At 37.4% G+C, this 16,975-nt stretch overlaps 2 protein-coding genes across 4 annotated transcripts in view; one reads left to right on the top strand and one right to left on the bottom strand.

Moving 5' to 3' along the window:
- Positions 1 to 16,975, bottom strand: part of CENPP (centromere protein P) — a 233,033-nt gene that overhangs the window by 38,912 nt on the left and 177,146 nt on the right. The gene's annotated exons all lie outside the window — the stretch shown is intronic.
- Positions 1 to 16,975, top strand: part of ECM2 (extracellular matrix protein 2) — a 39,950-nt gene that overhangs the window by 2,697 nt on the left and 20,278 nt on the right. Inside the window, exons 2-5 of one of the 3 annotated variants that reach the window (XM_068974044.1) lie at positions 7,174 to 7,486; positions 10,208 to 10,396; positions 13,050 to 13,550; positions 15,794 to 15,909. In XM_068974044.1, coding sequence (XP_068830145.1) covers positions 7,198 to 7,486; positions 10,208 to 10,396; positions 13,050 to 13,550; positions 15,794 to 15,909 — 1,095 coding nt within the window. In that variant the 5' untranslated portion in view covers positions 7,174 to 7,197. Of the gene's footprint in view, positions 1 to 7,173; positions 7,487 to 10,207; positions 10,397 to 12,980; positions 13,551 to 15,793; positions 15,910 to 16,975 lie in introns of all 3 variants that reach the window. The other 2 variants (XM_068974043.1, XM_068974042.1) reach the window with 2 other exon arrangements.

Below are 16,975 nucleotides of genomic sequence, written 5' to 3'. Positions count from 1 at the left end.
ATCTTTTAGGATAAATAATACATCATTATAGGCTTCAAAGTATTTTCATAATTTTTCATACGTAATGGCTGGCAGTCAAATACCATCAGGCATAAAAAGAAACAGAAGAGAATGGCTAAAAACCTAAAAAGAAATAATAGACAATAGAAATAGACATATAAAAGGTCCCAAAATGGAACTGTCAGACTCAGACTTAAATGTGAGTACCATGTGGAAAACATGAAAGATTAAAAATTTCAGTAGAGAATCAGAAAGAATAAAAACCCATAAAAAACCCAAAAAGCTAAGAAACCACAAAAACAGAAACAAGGAAGTCAATGGATGGATTCAATAGTGGACAAACCACAGCTGAACAGATAGTAAATGGAAAAGAGGTTAGTGGAATAACCAGGCTCAATCACAGGGTGACAGAGGAAGAAAAATATGAGAGAAAGTGACATTAAAGACAATGAGAAGACTATCATACACGTGGGCTTCCCTGGTGGCTCAGACAGTAAAGCATCTGCCTGCAATGTGAGAGACCCAAGTTGATCCCTGGGTCAGGAAGATCCCCTGGAGTAGGAAATGGCAACCCACTCCAGTACTCTTGCCTGGAAAATTCCATGGACGGAGAAGCCTGGTGGGCTACAGTCCATGGGGTTGCAAAGAGCTAGACACGACTGAGTGACTTCACTTCACTTCATCATACATGTTGGAGAAGGAAATGGCAACCCATTCCAGTATTCTTGCCTAGAGAATTCCATGGACTGAGGAGCCTGGTGGGCTACAGTCCACGGGATCACAAAGAGGTGGACACGACTGAGTGACTAACATGACATCATACATGTCATTGTAGTCCTAAAAATAAAAAGGAGAGAGAAGCAGGAGAGTATTATTTGAAGAGGTAAGAGCTAAGAAGTTTCCAAAGTTGATGAATATAAGATCACAGATTCAAAAAGTGCTATGAATCCCAATAGAGAATATCTTAAAAGCAGCCAAAAAAAAGTTACCTTTAAAGGAAAAATAATTAGATTGACAGATGACTACTCAATACAAAATATGGAAAAAAGAAGACATTGGAGTGAAATCTTCAAAATGCTAAAACACTTGTTAACCTAGAATTCCGTATGTAGTAAATACATTCTTTCAGAATGAACATAATATATGAGTATTTTCATATAAACAAACATACAAAGGAACTGGTCACCAGTTGTCCTGCACTAAAGGAATTACTAAAAAGTATTCTTCAATTAGGAAGAAAATAATCCTGATAGAAGACTGGAGATGCAGGAAGAAATAAGGAGAAAGAAAAAGGATAAATATTTACATAGATCTAAACTAGTGGTTCTTAACTGGAGGTAGACTGATTCTTTCCATCTCCCAAAACACATATGGTAATATTTGAAGATATTTTTGGTTGCTATAACTGAGAGGAAGGTGGTAGTGGTATCTGGGTAGAAGCCAGGGATGCTACTAACTATACAAGGGCCAGCTCCCCTCTCCACTACAAAAAAGAATTATCTGAAACAAATGTTAATAGTGCTAAGATTGAGAGAGCCTGATCTAAATGAACTGTGAGCATAAAATCATCATCTTCGTCTTTTGAATAAAGAACTAACATATGTAACAAAAGTAGTAGATGTGCCAGAATGAGATAAGTAAAGTTAAAGTTGTCCAGGAATAGATAAAGGTACTAATTTATAATAGACTTGATAAGTCAAGGATGTATGTGGTAATCTCAGAATATAAAAGGAAAAAGTATATAATTACTAATGGAATAATAAAAACAAAGCAGCAAAACACAAGTAAGCAAGAATGAAAAAAAATTTAAAACACAGAACATGTAGGACAACTAGAAAACAGATAGTTGGAAAATAGATTTCAATCCAAAGATATCAAATGTTACAACAAATACAAATAGACAAAATATTCAATTAAAAGATCAAAGATAACAATTGTCATATCACACTAAAAATGATATGCTAATAGAAAGTATATTGAAAATATGAAAGGCTGAAAGTAAAATAATGCAAAAATATATTAACCAACCAGGGATTGAACATGGGCCACTGGCAGTGAAAGGGTGGAGTAACAACCACTGGGTTGCCAAGGAATTCTCACAGGAGTGAGAATAAAAATAAAATAAAAGAAAAATGAAAAAAAATTAAACATCCATCACCAAATTGTTATATAACTTATGGAATGAAAATAGAGTGTGCACAGACCATAAGCATTTACAAACACTGCTATATATGTCCATATGACCACAATTTATTACTGAATGGAAAGAAAACAGGTTGTATTAAAACACATACAGAATAGTTCATTTATATTTAAATATATATGTTCATACATATTTAGGAGGCATCTTGAAAGATACTCTTAAACTAGTGGTTGGGAAACTATGGCCCACAGGCCAAATCCTGTTTTTCAAAGTGCCATCAGAACATAGTTGTGGCCATCCATTTACTTCTTGTCCACTGCTATTTTGGGGTACAATAACAGAGCTGAGTAGTTTCAACAGAGATTGTTATCCTGCAAAGCTGAAAATGTTTACTCTCTGGACCCTGAAGAAAAACTATGCCTACCCTTGTAATAAACTATGAATTATGGTTAAGGCAACTTGTCTTTTATGCCTACATGTCATTTTGAGTTTTTAAAAACTATGTACTATTTTTAGAAACTTAAACACATCTTTAAAAGCATTGATAAAAAAGATTAAGAACTCAGAGGAAAGATAACTGTGTAAATGTAGCTTTTATCTTTAAACCTCTTATGAGCCATGATGTGACCAACAACAAATTGTAGCTCAGTCTAAGGAAGACTTTTCTGGCAGAGCAGTTTGAACACGGATGATAAAGAATTTCCCATTAATGGAAAAGCAGATGACTTCAAAGATTCATTCAAAATCTAAGTTCTATAGAGTAAAGCACCATTATAAATGATACAGATTGCAAGGAAACAGAAGCATCACCTGAGCACAATGAAAACAAAAACTGAAAGTAGGATCATAAATAAAGGAACATGCAATTCTGATTAAATGAGCATACAAGCATATTACAGAGATGTTGTGGATTTGATTAGACCACCAATAAGGGGAGTCACACATTTCTTTTGTTTGTTTTCAAGTGCATAAAAATTATATTCACAGTACACTGTAGTCTATTAAGTGTGAAACAGCATTATGTCAAAAAAAATATTGCTATTGTTTAGTTGCTAAACAACTCTTTGCGATCTCATGGACTGTCTCCAGGCTTCTCTGTCCATGGGATTTCCCAGCAAAGAATACTGGAGTGGGTTACCACTTTCTTCTCCAGGGGATCTTACTGACCCAGGGATCAAACCTGTGTTTCCTGCATTAGCAGGCGAATTATTTACCACTGAGCCAGCAGGGAAGCCCTGGTGGCAAAATACTTTATTGCTAAAATATTCCATCCACTTTTTCTTTCATTAGTGTTACCAAGGTATATTTCCCATCTTTGTAATTTTAACCTATTTGTATTTTTATTTAGCATGAGTTTCTTATAGGCAGCATAGAGTTGGGTCTTAGAAAATTCTACTTGGATAGCCTCTTCCTTTTAATTGTAGCAGTTAATGAATCCACATCCAATATGATTTACAGGTGGCTCAGTGGTAAAGAATCCGCTTGTCAATGCAGGAAACGCTGGTTCTATCTCTGGGTTGGGAAGATCCTCTGGAGAAGGGAATGGCAATTCACTCTAGTATTCTTAACTGGAATATCCCAAGGATAGAGGAGCCTGGTGGGCTATAATCCATAGGGTTGCAAAGAGTCAAGACACGACCGAGTGACTGAGCACAACACATAGCACATGTAATGTTTTGGATTATTTTTATTATTCCACTTTATCATCTTTATTGGCTTATTAGCTATAACTCTTTTTGTTTAGTGGTTAAAAAAAAAACATGTGGTCACTCAGTCATGTCTGACTCTGTGACCCCATGGACTGTAGCCTACGAGGCTCCTCCATCTATGGGATTTTCCAGGCAAGAGTACTGGAGTGGGTTGCCATTTCCTTCTCCAGGGGATCTTCCTGACCCAGGGATCGAACCCGGGTCTCCTGCATTGCAGGCAGACGCTTTATCCTCTAAGCTACAGGGCATATAATATGTATCTTTAACTTATTACAGTTTACCTTCAATTGATATTCCACTTTACTTATAAGTACATTACAACAGTATATTTACACTTTCTCCTTTCTGCTTCTGTTGTCATACATTTTACTTTCACTTAAGATAGAAATCCCCAAAATGGTATTATATTAACACAACTGTTAAACAGATGACTGTATTAAACAATAATTTTTAAAAGAGATTTAAAAGTAAAAGAGTACTTATCCATTTGTATGTCATTTCCTGTGGTTTCATTCCTTTGTGTAGCTCCATAATTCCATCTAATATAATTTTCCTTATATGTTAGCATTTTTTATAGTGCATTTCTGCTGGTGATTAATTCCTTCAGCTTTTCTATGTCTGAAAAAGTCTTTACTTTGCCTGTGTTTCTGAAAGACATTTTCACTGAGTATACAGCTCTAAGTAGGGACTTCCCTGGCAGTCCAGTGGTTAAGAGTTTGCCTTTCAATGTAAGGGGTGCTGGCCCAAATCCTGGTCAGGGAGCTAAGAGACTATCTGTCTCTTGACTAGAAAATCAAAACACAAAAGAGAAACAATATTGTAATAAATTCAATGATGACTTTAAAAATGGTCCACATCAAAAAAAAAAACTTAAAAAAAAAATAGAGAACTCTAAGTCAATTTATTTTTTCCCCCAGTACCTAAAAGTTATTGCTCCATTGTCTTCTGGCTTGTACTGTTTTGAATGAGAATTCTTTTATCCTATTCTTATGTTTTTTTCTCTGGTTACTTTTAAGATATTCTTATTACTGGTATAAAAGCAATTTGATTATGAAGATTATTTGACATAATTTTCTTCATATTTCTTATTTTGGGGGTTTATTGATATTGGATATGTGGCTTTATAATTTTCTTCATATTTGGGAAAAGACCAGGCTTTATTTCTTCAAACATAGTCCTTCGGGGGTTGGAACTGGATGTAAACTGATCTGCTTAAAGTTGCCCAACAATTTGATGATATTCCGCTCATGTTTTTTACTGGTCTTGTGTGTGTGTCTGTTTCATTTTATGTAATTTCTATGACTATATTTTCCACTTTACTAACTTTTTCCTGTGGTGTCTAATGTCCTATTCATCCCTTGCAGTATAGTTTATTCTCTCACATTGTATTTTATATCTTTATAAGTTCATTTGGATTTCTTTAAATATCTTTCCTCTACCTTCCTAAACATACAAATTATAGTTTTAACAACTTTGAAATTAAAGTTTTTATATCTTTTAATGACCTATTTAATAATTATGTCAGCTGTGCTATGGATGTGTTTCAATAGATTGATTTTCCTCATCATTATGGGTCAACAATTCCTGTTTTGTGCCTGGTAAATTTTTGCTGACTTTCCCAACCCTTGCTGGGTGCTCTGGGACATGGTTAAGTTACTGCATATAGTTTGATCCTTTCCAGAAGGCTTGCTGTTCAGTTCTGTTAAATGTGATCAGATCAGCCATTAGCCCAGAGTAAATTGTTTTCTTTGATGTGCCAATGCCCTTCTGAGCATTCTGCCTGATGCCCTTTGCAGTACAGGTTCTCCACTATGACTGGTGGACACACAGAGTCTGCCTGGTCTTTTCTAGCCCAAAGAATTTTTTTTTTGTCACTCGTGGTAGTTCTTTCTTCAGTGTTGAGTAGTCTACTCAAACAAATGTGTTAATCAGTACTCAGCTGAAGAATTGGCATCTTTGGAAGGCTTTCTCAGGGTTGCTCTCACCTCTCTGTACTCTGCTCTGCAAATTCTTGCCTCTCTGGGGCCCCAGGTTTTGTTTCTTCAGCTCTGGGAGATTGTGAAGCTCTGCTTGGGTCTTCACCTTTGGCTTCAGCTTGGGAAGGAACTCCCTCTAGGCAGTGTGCAAGAGATTAATTTGGATTTTCCCCCTCTCAGAGATTTCTGTTTTGTGCTACTCCATGTTTATGGTCTGAAAAAGTGTGCATTTCTCAAACATGTTTTTCAGCTTTATCATGCCTGTGCTGCTCTTAAGACCCGTTGATTAAAAGTTACTTTGTCTCTCTTACCTCTTTATAACTGGTATTAGTTTGCTATTATTCTCATATGATGAAATTATGCTGCTTCCTTCCCAACAAAGAAAATTATAACACTAGAGAATAAAAGAATAGAACAGAAGAGCTGGGAAAGTAAGTTGTGGATGACGTTAGTCACAGAATGACTTGGCAGACAGGTGGAGAGAAATCTCCCAAGTAACCTCTGGAAACCTACAACACAGTGGGTCCAGAAAGGGGCTGCCAAATTATTGCCTAGGGGCTAAGTCTGACCTACTGTCTGTTTTCGTAAATAGAGTTCTATAGGAACACAGCCACACCCACTTGCGTACATATTGTCTACTCCCATATTACAAGAGTTGAGTGGAGTAGTTATGACAAAGAATGCATGGCCTGTAAAACCTAAAATATTTACTATTTGGTTCTTTATAGACAGAAGTTTGCTCATGCCTGGTCTATAAAGATAAAGATAAAATACTAAAATTTCTTTGGACTTCCACAGTGGTACGGTGGGTAAGAATTTGCCTGCCAATACAGGGGACATGGGTTAGATCCCCAGACCAGGAACATTCCACATGCCAAGGAGCAACTAACCCGGCATCCCACAACTGCTGGGCTGGCACTCTAGAGCCTACGAGCCACAACTTCCCTGGAGCCTGCACACCACAACTACTGAGCCCGTGTGTTGGAACTACTGAAGCCTGAGCACCTAGAGCCTGTGCTTCGCAACAAGAGAAGCCAACACAATGATAAGCCTGTGCGACTCATTACACGACTGTAATGAGCAGTAGCCCCCGCTCACCTGCAACTAGAGAAAGCCTCCATGCAGCAGCGAGGATCCAATGCAGCCAAACAAAAACAAAAGCCTTTGATTCTGACAGAAAAATTCTAAATTCTGACTTGGCAGTAATAGTATAGCATTGAGCCCATATATCTATGTTTTATTTCTCAAAGACTTGTTGCTGAGGGATATAGGCAATTATACGCCAACTTTCAGAGGGAAAAAATTTAGTCACTAACTCCAAAATCCTGTTTCATTTTCATCCTAGGAATCAAATGGTGAAAAAGAAAGCATGAAGTTTTCAAGCTTGTATTGTTTTCTTCTGCTTCTCATTTTTCAAACTGACTTTGGAGAAAATGAAGAAACTTCTAGGAGGCAAAGAAGGAAGACGTATTATAGAAGACTGAGAAAAAGTTCCTTGCCCACCCACAGATCTGCTAGACAGCTTGGAATTCAACAGATGAAGACAGTTACACCTGCAGCAAAACTTCCCATAATTAACTTGGATTACAGTATTGAGGAAAAATTTGAATCTTTTTTAAGTGTTCCTGGAGTAGAATCAAGCTATAATGTGTTACCAGGTAAGAAAATAGTAGAAGAGAGGAAGAGACAGAGAACCTCCGTGAAGAAAATTTTTAAAAACTAAAGTTATTATCTTTTAATTTAATCTATAAAGATAAATTTTGAAGTAATTAAAAATCATTTATAGAATATACTTATAAAATTATTGGAAAAAAGAAAAACATTACTTATTCCACAACTATATTTATAAAACCATACTTACTATTTGGTTTATTATTTCCAGTCTGTTTACTATGCCATGTATTTTAAATAGTTGTACTTCCCTGGTGGCTCAGATGGTAAAGCATCTGCCTACAGTGCGGGAGACCTGGGTTCAATCCCTGGGTCGGGACGATCCTCTGGAGAAGGAAATGGCAACCCACTCCAATACCCTTGCCTGGAAAATCCCATGGGCGGAGGAGTGTGGTAGACTACAGTCCATGGGGTCGCAAAGAGTCGGACACGACTGAGTGACTTCACTTCACTTCAATCCTACTATAGTAATACATGTGTCATTTATCATGATAGGTTATCTAGGATATAGAAATAAATGATTCAGATGAGTCTATGAACTCATGGCTATTAAATATTTTCAACCAAATATGAAGTTAAGCCATTGAATTTATTTTATATAGATCAAATTACAGAATGTTTTTCCTGAATTTTTAAAGTTTGAAAAGATTGGAAATTCTTCCAAAGATTTCAACTAGGCATTTTAAACACTAATATGTAATGGTCTGCATTTTTCCAGGTTTGGAAGGAAAAAGTAATTATATTATATGTATGTTATCATTACATAAAAGTCTCAGAAGACAAAAGAAAATATTACCACATAATGTTCTGTGACCAGTACTTCATATTTGTCTCAAGAGAACCAAATACTTTTAAATGATGTTATTTCCATGAAGCTAAGAGAAATAACATACAATTATGATGAAAATAGACAATTTAGGTCATATTTACAACATGATTGGAGAGAAGAAAGAGTCTCAAGGCAGGGAATCTAAAATGATAATTATAGTGTACCCATAACTCTTAAAGAATGATGAAGTCAATTTCTTTAATTATGTGGAAAGATATCTAAGCTATAGTAACAGAAAAGAAAAAGATTGAAAAGCAGTATGGATAATGTGATCTCAAATCTGTTTTGAAAATATACAATATAGGGTGATGCGTATAAAGTATAGACAATGTATACTAAACATTTCTAAATTGTCCTAAAATGTTTTTCAGTAGTCTAGAAAACAGACTTTTAAAAAATTGTGATAAAATACACATAACATAAAACTTATCATTTAACCATTATATAGTGTACAATTCAGTGACATTTAGTATATTCACAATATTGTACAACCATCACCACTACCTAGTTCCTGAACATTTTCTTCACCCTAAAAGAAAACTGCATACATATAAAGCACGTACTCCCCATTTTCTCCTACCCACCCTTCCCCAGCAAGTCCCTGGCAATCACTAATCTTTCTGTCTCTATGAGTTTGTCTATTCTATATATTTAATATGAAAGGAATCCTATAATACATGGCTTTTTATGTCTGACTGCTTTCAGTTGGCCTAGTGTTTTCAAGGTTCACTCATGTAGTATGTACTTCATTCTTTTTTATGGCCAAATAATATTTCACTGCAGAGAAACACCATGTTTTGTTTATCCTTTCATCCACTGATGGATAACTGTGCTGTTTCCACCGTTTGGCTACTGTGAATAGAACAGCTATGAATATTTGTATACAAGTTTCTATCTGAATCCCTGTTCCCTTGGATATAAACCTAGAGATGAATAGGGCTAACACAGTGGTGTGGGAGAGAAGGAGAGAGATGTGAGCTCTCACTTGAGGGGACAGTGACTCATCAAATGGAGAAGAGTTGTCAGGACTAACATTAGGATTAGAAGGAAAACATCACCTCTAATATTCAAACTGGCTGTCTAATGGCCTGCTTAGTTGACACACTTATCCACATATGAAGAGAGAATAAGATACTAAAACCCACCGTACTGTGTACTTTAAAAGGGTATTAGAACTGTATTTCAACAACACAACAATTCTTAAAACAGAGATAGCTGCAATGTATCATTGAGACTTCAATGCCAGAAGCACCACAAGCATATAGCCTAATTTCACCTCTCCATCTGCACACTGGGAAGGGTACAGTGTGGGCTGGCTCATCATTAGTGCTGCTCTGGTTCTCCGCTGTCTGGCATGTGATGGAACTATACTGCTTTGTCTCTTCTGAAGTTAGATGTAGCCATATAATTTGCCTTGGTTCAATGTAATTAGATACTTTTAGAGCTTGTGTGTTATTTGCAATCTCACATTCCCACTGCTGTGGCCATCAGGGTAGCCTGCTTGGAGACAAAGCCTATCGTTTGTCTTGACAAACAATATCTACATTGGATATCCAGCATGAACAAGAAATAACTGAGATTTGAGGGTTATTTGTTGCCATTATATAGCTCAGCCATCCTGACAGATGCAGGATGGAAAGTACAATTTAGAGTCAAGTTACCATGAGGAGGTCCACTCAGAGAAGTAAGAGGGCTTGAGAGTACATGTGAAAAGCACTTCAAGGGGTTACATGTGTAAGATACTTTTACCCTATGTATGAATGAACATATAATGTTATTCTTGTGCGGCTCTATCACTCTGGGCTTCACGTTGGGCTCACTTCCATTCAAAGGTGCTAGTGATCAGACAAGGAATTTAAATGTTACTGTTCTCTTCTAGGAAAGAAAGGACACTGTTTGGCAAATGGGATGATCATGTATAACAAAGCTGTGTGGTCTCCAGAGCCCTGTACTACCTGTCTCTGCTTGAATGGAAAAGTCCTTTGTGATGAGACCAAGTGCCACCCTCAGATGTGCCCCCAAACAATTATACCTGAAGGAGAATGCTGCCCTGTCTGCTCTGATACTGGTACAAATATTTAGCCCAAACAAAATATCACACGTGACTTAGTCTTTAACTTTCATTTGCTTTTATTTCATCACTACCTTAAATTTTATTTTTTTAAAGGATATTTCTTTTTTTAAAAAAGTACTTGTTTATTTGGCTGCGCCAGGTCTTAGGTGCAGCAGGTGGGTTCTTTAGTCTTTGTTCCTGCAATGAGGGATCTTTTTTAGTCATGGCATGCAAACTCTTAGTTGCAGTGTGTGGGACCTAATTCCCTGACCAGGGATCAAACCTGGGCCCCTTGCACTGGGAGTGCAGTCTTAGCCACTGGACCACCACAAAAGTCCTTATCTTAAATTTTAAATTATGATAAACTAGTCAGCAGGGTACTTAAATATTGGCACAGTGATGATAAACAAGGAAATTACTTGGGAGATTATATCAGAGGAGAGAAATAAAAGACAGTGGTTTTAGAGTTTTAGCTCAATTTGAACTTAGCCCAGATCACATTTCACATTTGACTCTCAGCATTACAGATGGAGTGACAGAATTTACACAGTAAACAGCTCCCACATTCTTAGTAGGTGTGAAGAGCTCTGTTTAGTTCCTTATATGCGTTGTCTCAATTCAACTCAATGCACTTACAGTTATCAACCCAAATAGAGAACTCAAGGTGAAGGAAGGGGGGAGGGGCTTGCATCTAGAGAGGATAAAGCCCAATTCTCTCAGTCTATGTGCAGTTATGACTGCTCAGGTAATACTTGGGAAATAAAGGCCATGGCCCAAGAGCAGTGGCTTTCTTTTGTGGTACTGCTGTGCAGAGAAAGATTATGCTATGAGGTTTTGTTGGCAGCTCACTGTCCCTTATCCTATGAGACTGATGGGATAGAGGACTCTCAAGAGGGAGGCTCAGGATTCCTTCAAGAAAAGCCTGGTCAGTAGCTTATGAAATAAATGTGTGTTAGATAATTTGATGGGAAGGGATAGGGAATAGGGATGTTTTCTGTTGCCTATGATTAAGGTAGACTGTTTCCACACACACAGGATGATCACAGGGTAGCTATCCACGGAAGTCTCCTTCCAAGAACTTCAGGACATTTAGGAACTGTATTTGGTGTAGAATACCAACTGCTTTGAGAATCTCTGATGGCTCATTGGGTAAAGAATCTGTCTGCAATGCAGGAGACATTGGAGACGCAGGTTTGATCCCTGAGTTGGGAAGATTCCCCTGGAGGAGGAAATGGCAACCCATTCCAGTACTCTTGCCTGGAAAATCCCATGGACAGAGAAGCCTGGTGTGCTACAGTCCAAAGGGCTGCAAAGAGTTGGATGCAATGGAGTGACTAAGCACCAACTGTTTTACTAAGATAATATAACTTTAAAAAAGGTGTTAGAAAATAAAAGTGTTTAATGAAACTGGCACCTTGGGAGACGAAACACAAGGTTTATAAAAGCAAGATCCAGAAATTCTCAGATATTTTTCAAAGGACTTGAACTATTATTCTTGAAATACTGTGGTTATTTTGGAAAAATAAACTTGGATACACAGGAAAGATTTTAAATGTTTCAATATGATAGCTTTAGTTTCCTTTTGCTAATTTTTTCCTATTCTCCTTTTGCATGTTTGTCAAGAGATGTGAAAAAAATAACTCACAGACTTTATAATATATACTGAATTGAAACTTCAAGTAATTATTTCAAATAATTATATTTTGAGTTCTTTTTTGGGGTGATTTATGTATGGTATTAAATAAAATCATGGAAATGATTAAGTAAATTTTTATATTTTGATGAAAGAAAATCTATGTACTGAGCTTATTTTTCCCTAAAAAACTCTTCATTCAGAGGGTCTGGTCTGTGTCGAGTCTTCCCTGCTCTCTGCCAAAGATAATAACAGTTAAATACAAATGTAGATAAATTTTCTACTATAATATATTATATTATCATCATGAAATACTAAAAATACTCTGTGCATATGTCTAGGTTAAGAAAATATCATTTAAGTACAGGACATCTTCCATAGATCTCAAGCAGTAAAAATGATTTAAGTACAGAGTGGGAGGAAAAGAGAGGAGGATTTTCTATAATTCTGAATTTCAGAGGATACTTTTAGGCACATGGAGCTGAAAGAAAATCAGACAAATATAATAAAAGCTGGTTTCATTATCATAAACAAGTAAAATATACACCTGCTTCATGTTTTTATGTCTGACAGTGTACAAATTCTTACATTATTAATAACCCCAATTAACTGAACAGTATCTATTATAAAGGTATTACATCTGATTATTTTATAATATCACAATAGGACTGCTTACCATTTTGTAACATATGGTAATATTATTCCCTCTTTATTCACCAGATAGCATGATACCTTAGTAAAATAAGGCTCACAAAGCAAACAAGAATTGCCTATAACATCTTATAAAACACAAAGAAAGTTTATTTATTTCTACTAAAATTTTCAAGCAAAAACTACAAGATGCATTTCATGTTTAAATTGCACTCATATTCCTGGAGGGAATAATATTTACTAACCTAATTTTCACTATGATTTTTCCTTTCATTAATACCACAACTTGCCCTTGCTGTGTTCTCTTGTGGTCAGTAGCCTCCTATTTGCTACTCAGTGGTACAGCATTAAATGATAGAACTGAATTTTCTGGTGATTCTTCAGAACAAAGAGAACCTACCAATTTACCTCATAAGCAACAGTCACCTCCTTGGGTGGAAATGAATCGAGCACTGAGAAAAGAGGAACTTCAATTTGAGGAGGATGAAGAAGAAGTCAAACAAGATGAAAATAGGGAGCAAAAGAAACAGACTTTTAGACCTGGAGACTTGGGGAGACCTACCAATGAGGGACAGAGCAGAGAAGGGGAAGAGCAGAGGCCTGAAGAGGAGGGGACGCCGGCCCATCAACACAGAAACCCAGCAAGGGAGAATGAGGAAGACGATGAAGATGAGGAAGACGATGAAGATGAGGATGAGGATGAGACCATCAGAGGAGACACGTTCAGGATGCCCCCTCGACTCCCAATCCCAGCTACCCCTAGAGGTATACCGTCTCTGCCAAGCAGTTGCTCTCTGTCCTACAAAACCATCTCCTGTATCAGCGCTGACCTCACACAAATACCACCGCTAACAGCACCAGAGATAACAAGTCTGGAGCTCATAGGTAAGATGTGGATGTCTGTTTGATTCTGTGGTTACCTCTCATTGCCCTATGAATGTGATATTTTAATTTCATAATATAAATGGACCCCAACAGATTAATTTCACAATCTTCAAATATAAAAACTTTGCAGAAGAGATAAGTGTTTACTACAGAAAAGCACCATCAGGTATAATGCAAATTCCTCCAAATCATGATGTCCCGTTGACTTTTTTTCTAAAATCAGCTTTATGAAGTCTAAGTTATATTCAGTAAAAAAACTGTTAGCGTGTTATTCTTTAAGTTTTGGCAAATGCATACAGTCATACAGTCACACATTCAAGGTATAACATTTTCATCACCTCACCAAATTCTCTCATGTCCCTTCTTTCACCAGCCCTGATGTTTTCTGTCTCTAGAGTAGCTTTTCTAGGATGTCACAGAAATGCATACAGTGTGGAGCCTTTTCAGTTGGACTTTTTTACTTACCTTAAAAACTCCTGAGGGATATTCAGGTTGTTGCATTTATTAACAACAACTTGCTCCTCCTCACTTCTGAATGGTATTCCATTGTCTGGATGGACCACATGTACCAAGTGAAGGACATCTGGATTATTTTCAGTTTGGGGCAATTATGCAACAGTTGCTATAAAGATCCATATATGGATGCTTGTGTGGACTTAAGTTTTCTTTTTCCTAGGGTATATACCCAGGAGTGGATTGCTGAACGATACAGTAAAAGCAGGTTTACCTTTATAAGAAATGGCCAGACTTCCTTAAAATGGCTGTGAGACTCCTTCCAGCAATAACACAGCGTTCCTATTGCTTTCCCCCTGGTTTTAGCTACTTGGTAGGCAGGACGTGATCCAGACCATTTGCTCATGTTCTTAAAGGGTCAAGAAGAGCTCTGAGGACCTCTCAGGACTGGCAGGACAGATATGTGTGTGAGGCTGGCTGGTGTGGAGACTGGGACAGTGAATGAGTCTTGGCAATAAGGCCCATGCTGGGGATGGCTCTTAAGATGGAGGGCTGAGAGAATCTGAGTGGGGTTTCAGATGTGTCTTGGGAGAAGTAACAGAAATAAACTACCACAGAAATAATAAATGATCATATAAATACTCAACTGACACAGCCTGACTCCTTAGTCAGGACAGCCAGTCTACAATAGGACACCTCAGGTATTATGGCCTTCCTGATGCCAGGCTTATATGATCTCCTAAGGAATTACTCTTATGCCGAGAGCTTCCTTTTTCAGCAACGCCCCCTCATTCTGTAGCCTGCCTGCTAGGTGTGTTCTGCCATTAGACAAACAATCTGTGAAGGCTGAAAATCTTATGAAAGATGATGTGTGCTCAGTTACACTGTCCTGGTTTTATAAGAAAGCTACCACATGGTTTTTATAGTACTCACCATTTCTTGGGTTTCCCTATTGGCTCAGTGGTAAAGAATTCACCTGCAATGCAAGAGCCACAGGAGACATGGGTTCGATTCCTGGGTTGGGAAGATCCCCTGGAGAAGGAAAACGGCAACCTACTCTAGTATTGTTGCCTGGAGAATCCCATGGACAGAAGGGCCTGGCAGGTTACAGTCCATGGGGTCACAAGAGTTGGACATGACTTAGCAACTAAATCACCACCATTTCTGTTAAGCTCATTCTCTGGGTTTAAAGTCACTGACTACTATACTTAACTAAATGTCAAACAAAACCCCATAAATTAAAGCATTGCAGGTACTTCTATAGATTGAAGTCATACAATTTTAACATTAGATCTGGCAGCAATCTGAGAAATAATCTCCCCAAACTTCTTATTTAGAGCAAACTGATGCTTGGAGAAGGTAAGTTACTTGCCCGAGATTTCATTAAAAAATATTTCTGGTCCAGGGTCTAAGAAGTGTCAATAGGAAAATATGAAGAACTATAAAATTCAGTTTCTATAGTACCTTCCATAACACATCTTTGTTGTAAAATGCATATTGCTAACAGAATTGTCTGGCAAACCACATTCTGGCTGTTTTAAGCAGCTTCATCTAAACATGATGTACTAGAGCAAGACAGGTCCTTAGAGTGAAAATTTTGACCGTATCTAATAGTCTAGTCTCAGTCTTTTTTTTTTTTCCTAAATCCTCATTTATTATATAACATTGTCCTTGCTATAAGGACTGTGTTTTCCTCCAGATAAAGCTTTCTCTTTTGCTATCTATGAATGTACATGTATATATGTATTTACAGGCACGTAGGCCTAATACATAATTGCTGTGTGTCCTAGGCAATTCCATCACCTCCATTCCGGATGAAGCATTTAATGGATTACCAAATTTGGAAAGGCTTGATCTGAGCAAAAATAATATCACCTCTTCAGGCATAGGTCCAAAAGCATTCAAGGTAAATATGTTCTATGATTTCTAAAAGTCCACTTGGATGGCTTTCTCATTAATTGCACTGATAATGGGTGGAGATGGAGAAGGAAAGAAATGTATGTTCTTTTTTGTTGTTATATTGGGTCTTTGTTGCTGCATGTAGGCTTTTCTCTAGTTGCAGTGAGCAGGGGCTACTCTGTGTGGTGTGCTGGCTTCTCTTGTTGCAGAGCTCAGGCTGTAGGCATGCCAACTGCAGCAGCTGCAGCAATGGGCTCAGAAGTTGTGGGCTCTGGAACACAGGCTCAGTGGTTGCATGGGCTTAGTTGCCATGCAGCATGTGGGATCTCCCTGGACCAGGACTGAACCTATATCCCCTGTATTGGCAAGTGGATTCTTATTCACTGCACCATCAAAGAAGTCCCAGTAAAATGTTTTAAAGGAGTTTTTGTCAAAGAAAGTTTCTTCTCTGATATCCCTAAACTGTATCCAAGTTGTATCTTGAATATACTTGGTTGTTTTACAAATTTCTGTTTTTTTCTATGCTTTGTCCTTAACGCACCCACAGTAGCATCAATGACAAAAATAATGTTTAGAATTTATGGAAGAGTTTCTTCCCAAGTACCTGAAAACATGTTGAAATATGGTCTCTTAGTACGCGAGGTATTTCTGGGGGAAAAAGAGAGCTTATTTAGAAACTGTTAACTTTTTCAGGCCAGCAAAACAAAGCTTCCTTATTTTGTGCAATCTGCAAAATCTGGAAAAGAATACTTCAGCAGGTGGGGTTCTGCAAGAACAAAGAGGCTCAGAAGAAAATTAGCTTGGGGATAGGTTGGGCAGAGAGGGAAAGAGAAAAGCATAGAGTAAACTTTGGAAAGAATCAGATTTAACTAAATTTTTTTTCTAAAAGGGAGAAAAGAGAGTATCAAGGACTTTCCGAAAAATAAAGGCAGAAGAAAGGAGGAATTTGTATGTGCAAACAAATACTCAAAATTGTGTGTGGTTAAAGAAGCCCAAGTAAAACATGTTACATGCCAGGAAGTCAAACTTTATCCCCTTGGATGGTTTTCTTCCACTCTTTGGATAAGTCGCTG

Source organism: Capricornis sumatraensis, chromosome 6, assembly GCF_032405125.1.
Source record: "Capricornis sumatraensis isolate serow.1 chromosome 6, serow.2, whole genome shotgun sequence".
Taxonomy (NCBI): domain Eukaryota; kingdom Metazoa; phylum Chordata; class Mammalia; order Artiodactyla; family Bovidae; genus Capricornis; species Capricornis sumatraensis.
Note: the sequence above shows the minus strand (reverse complement) of the source record. Positions and strands in the feature narration are given on the sequence as shown.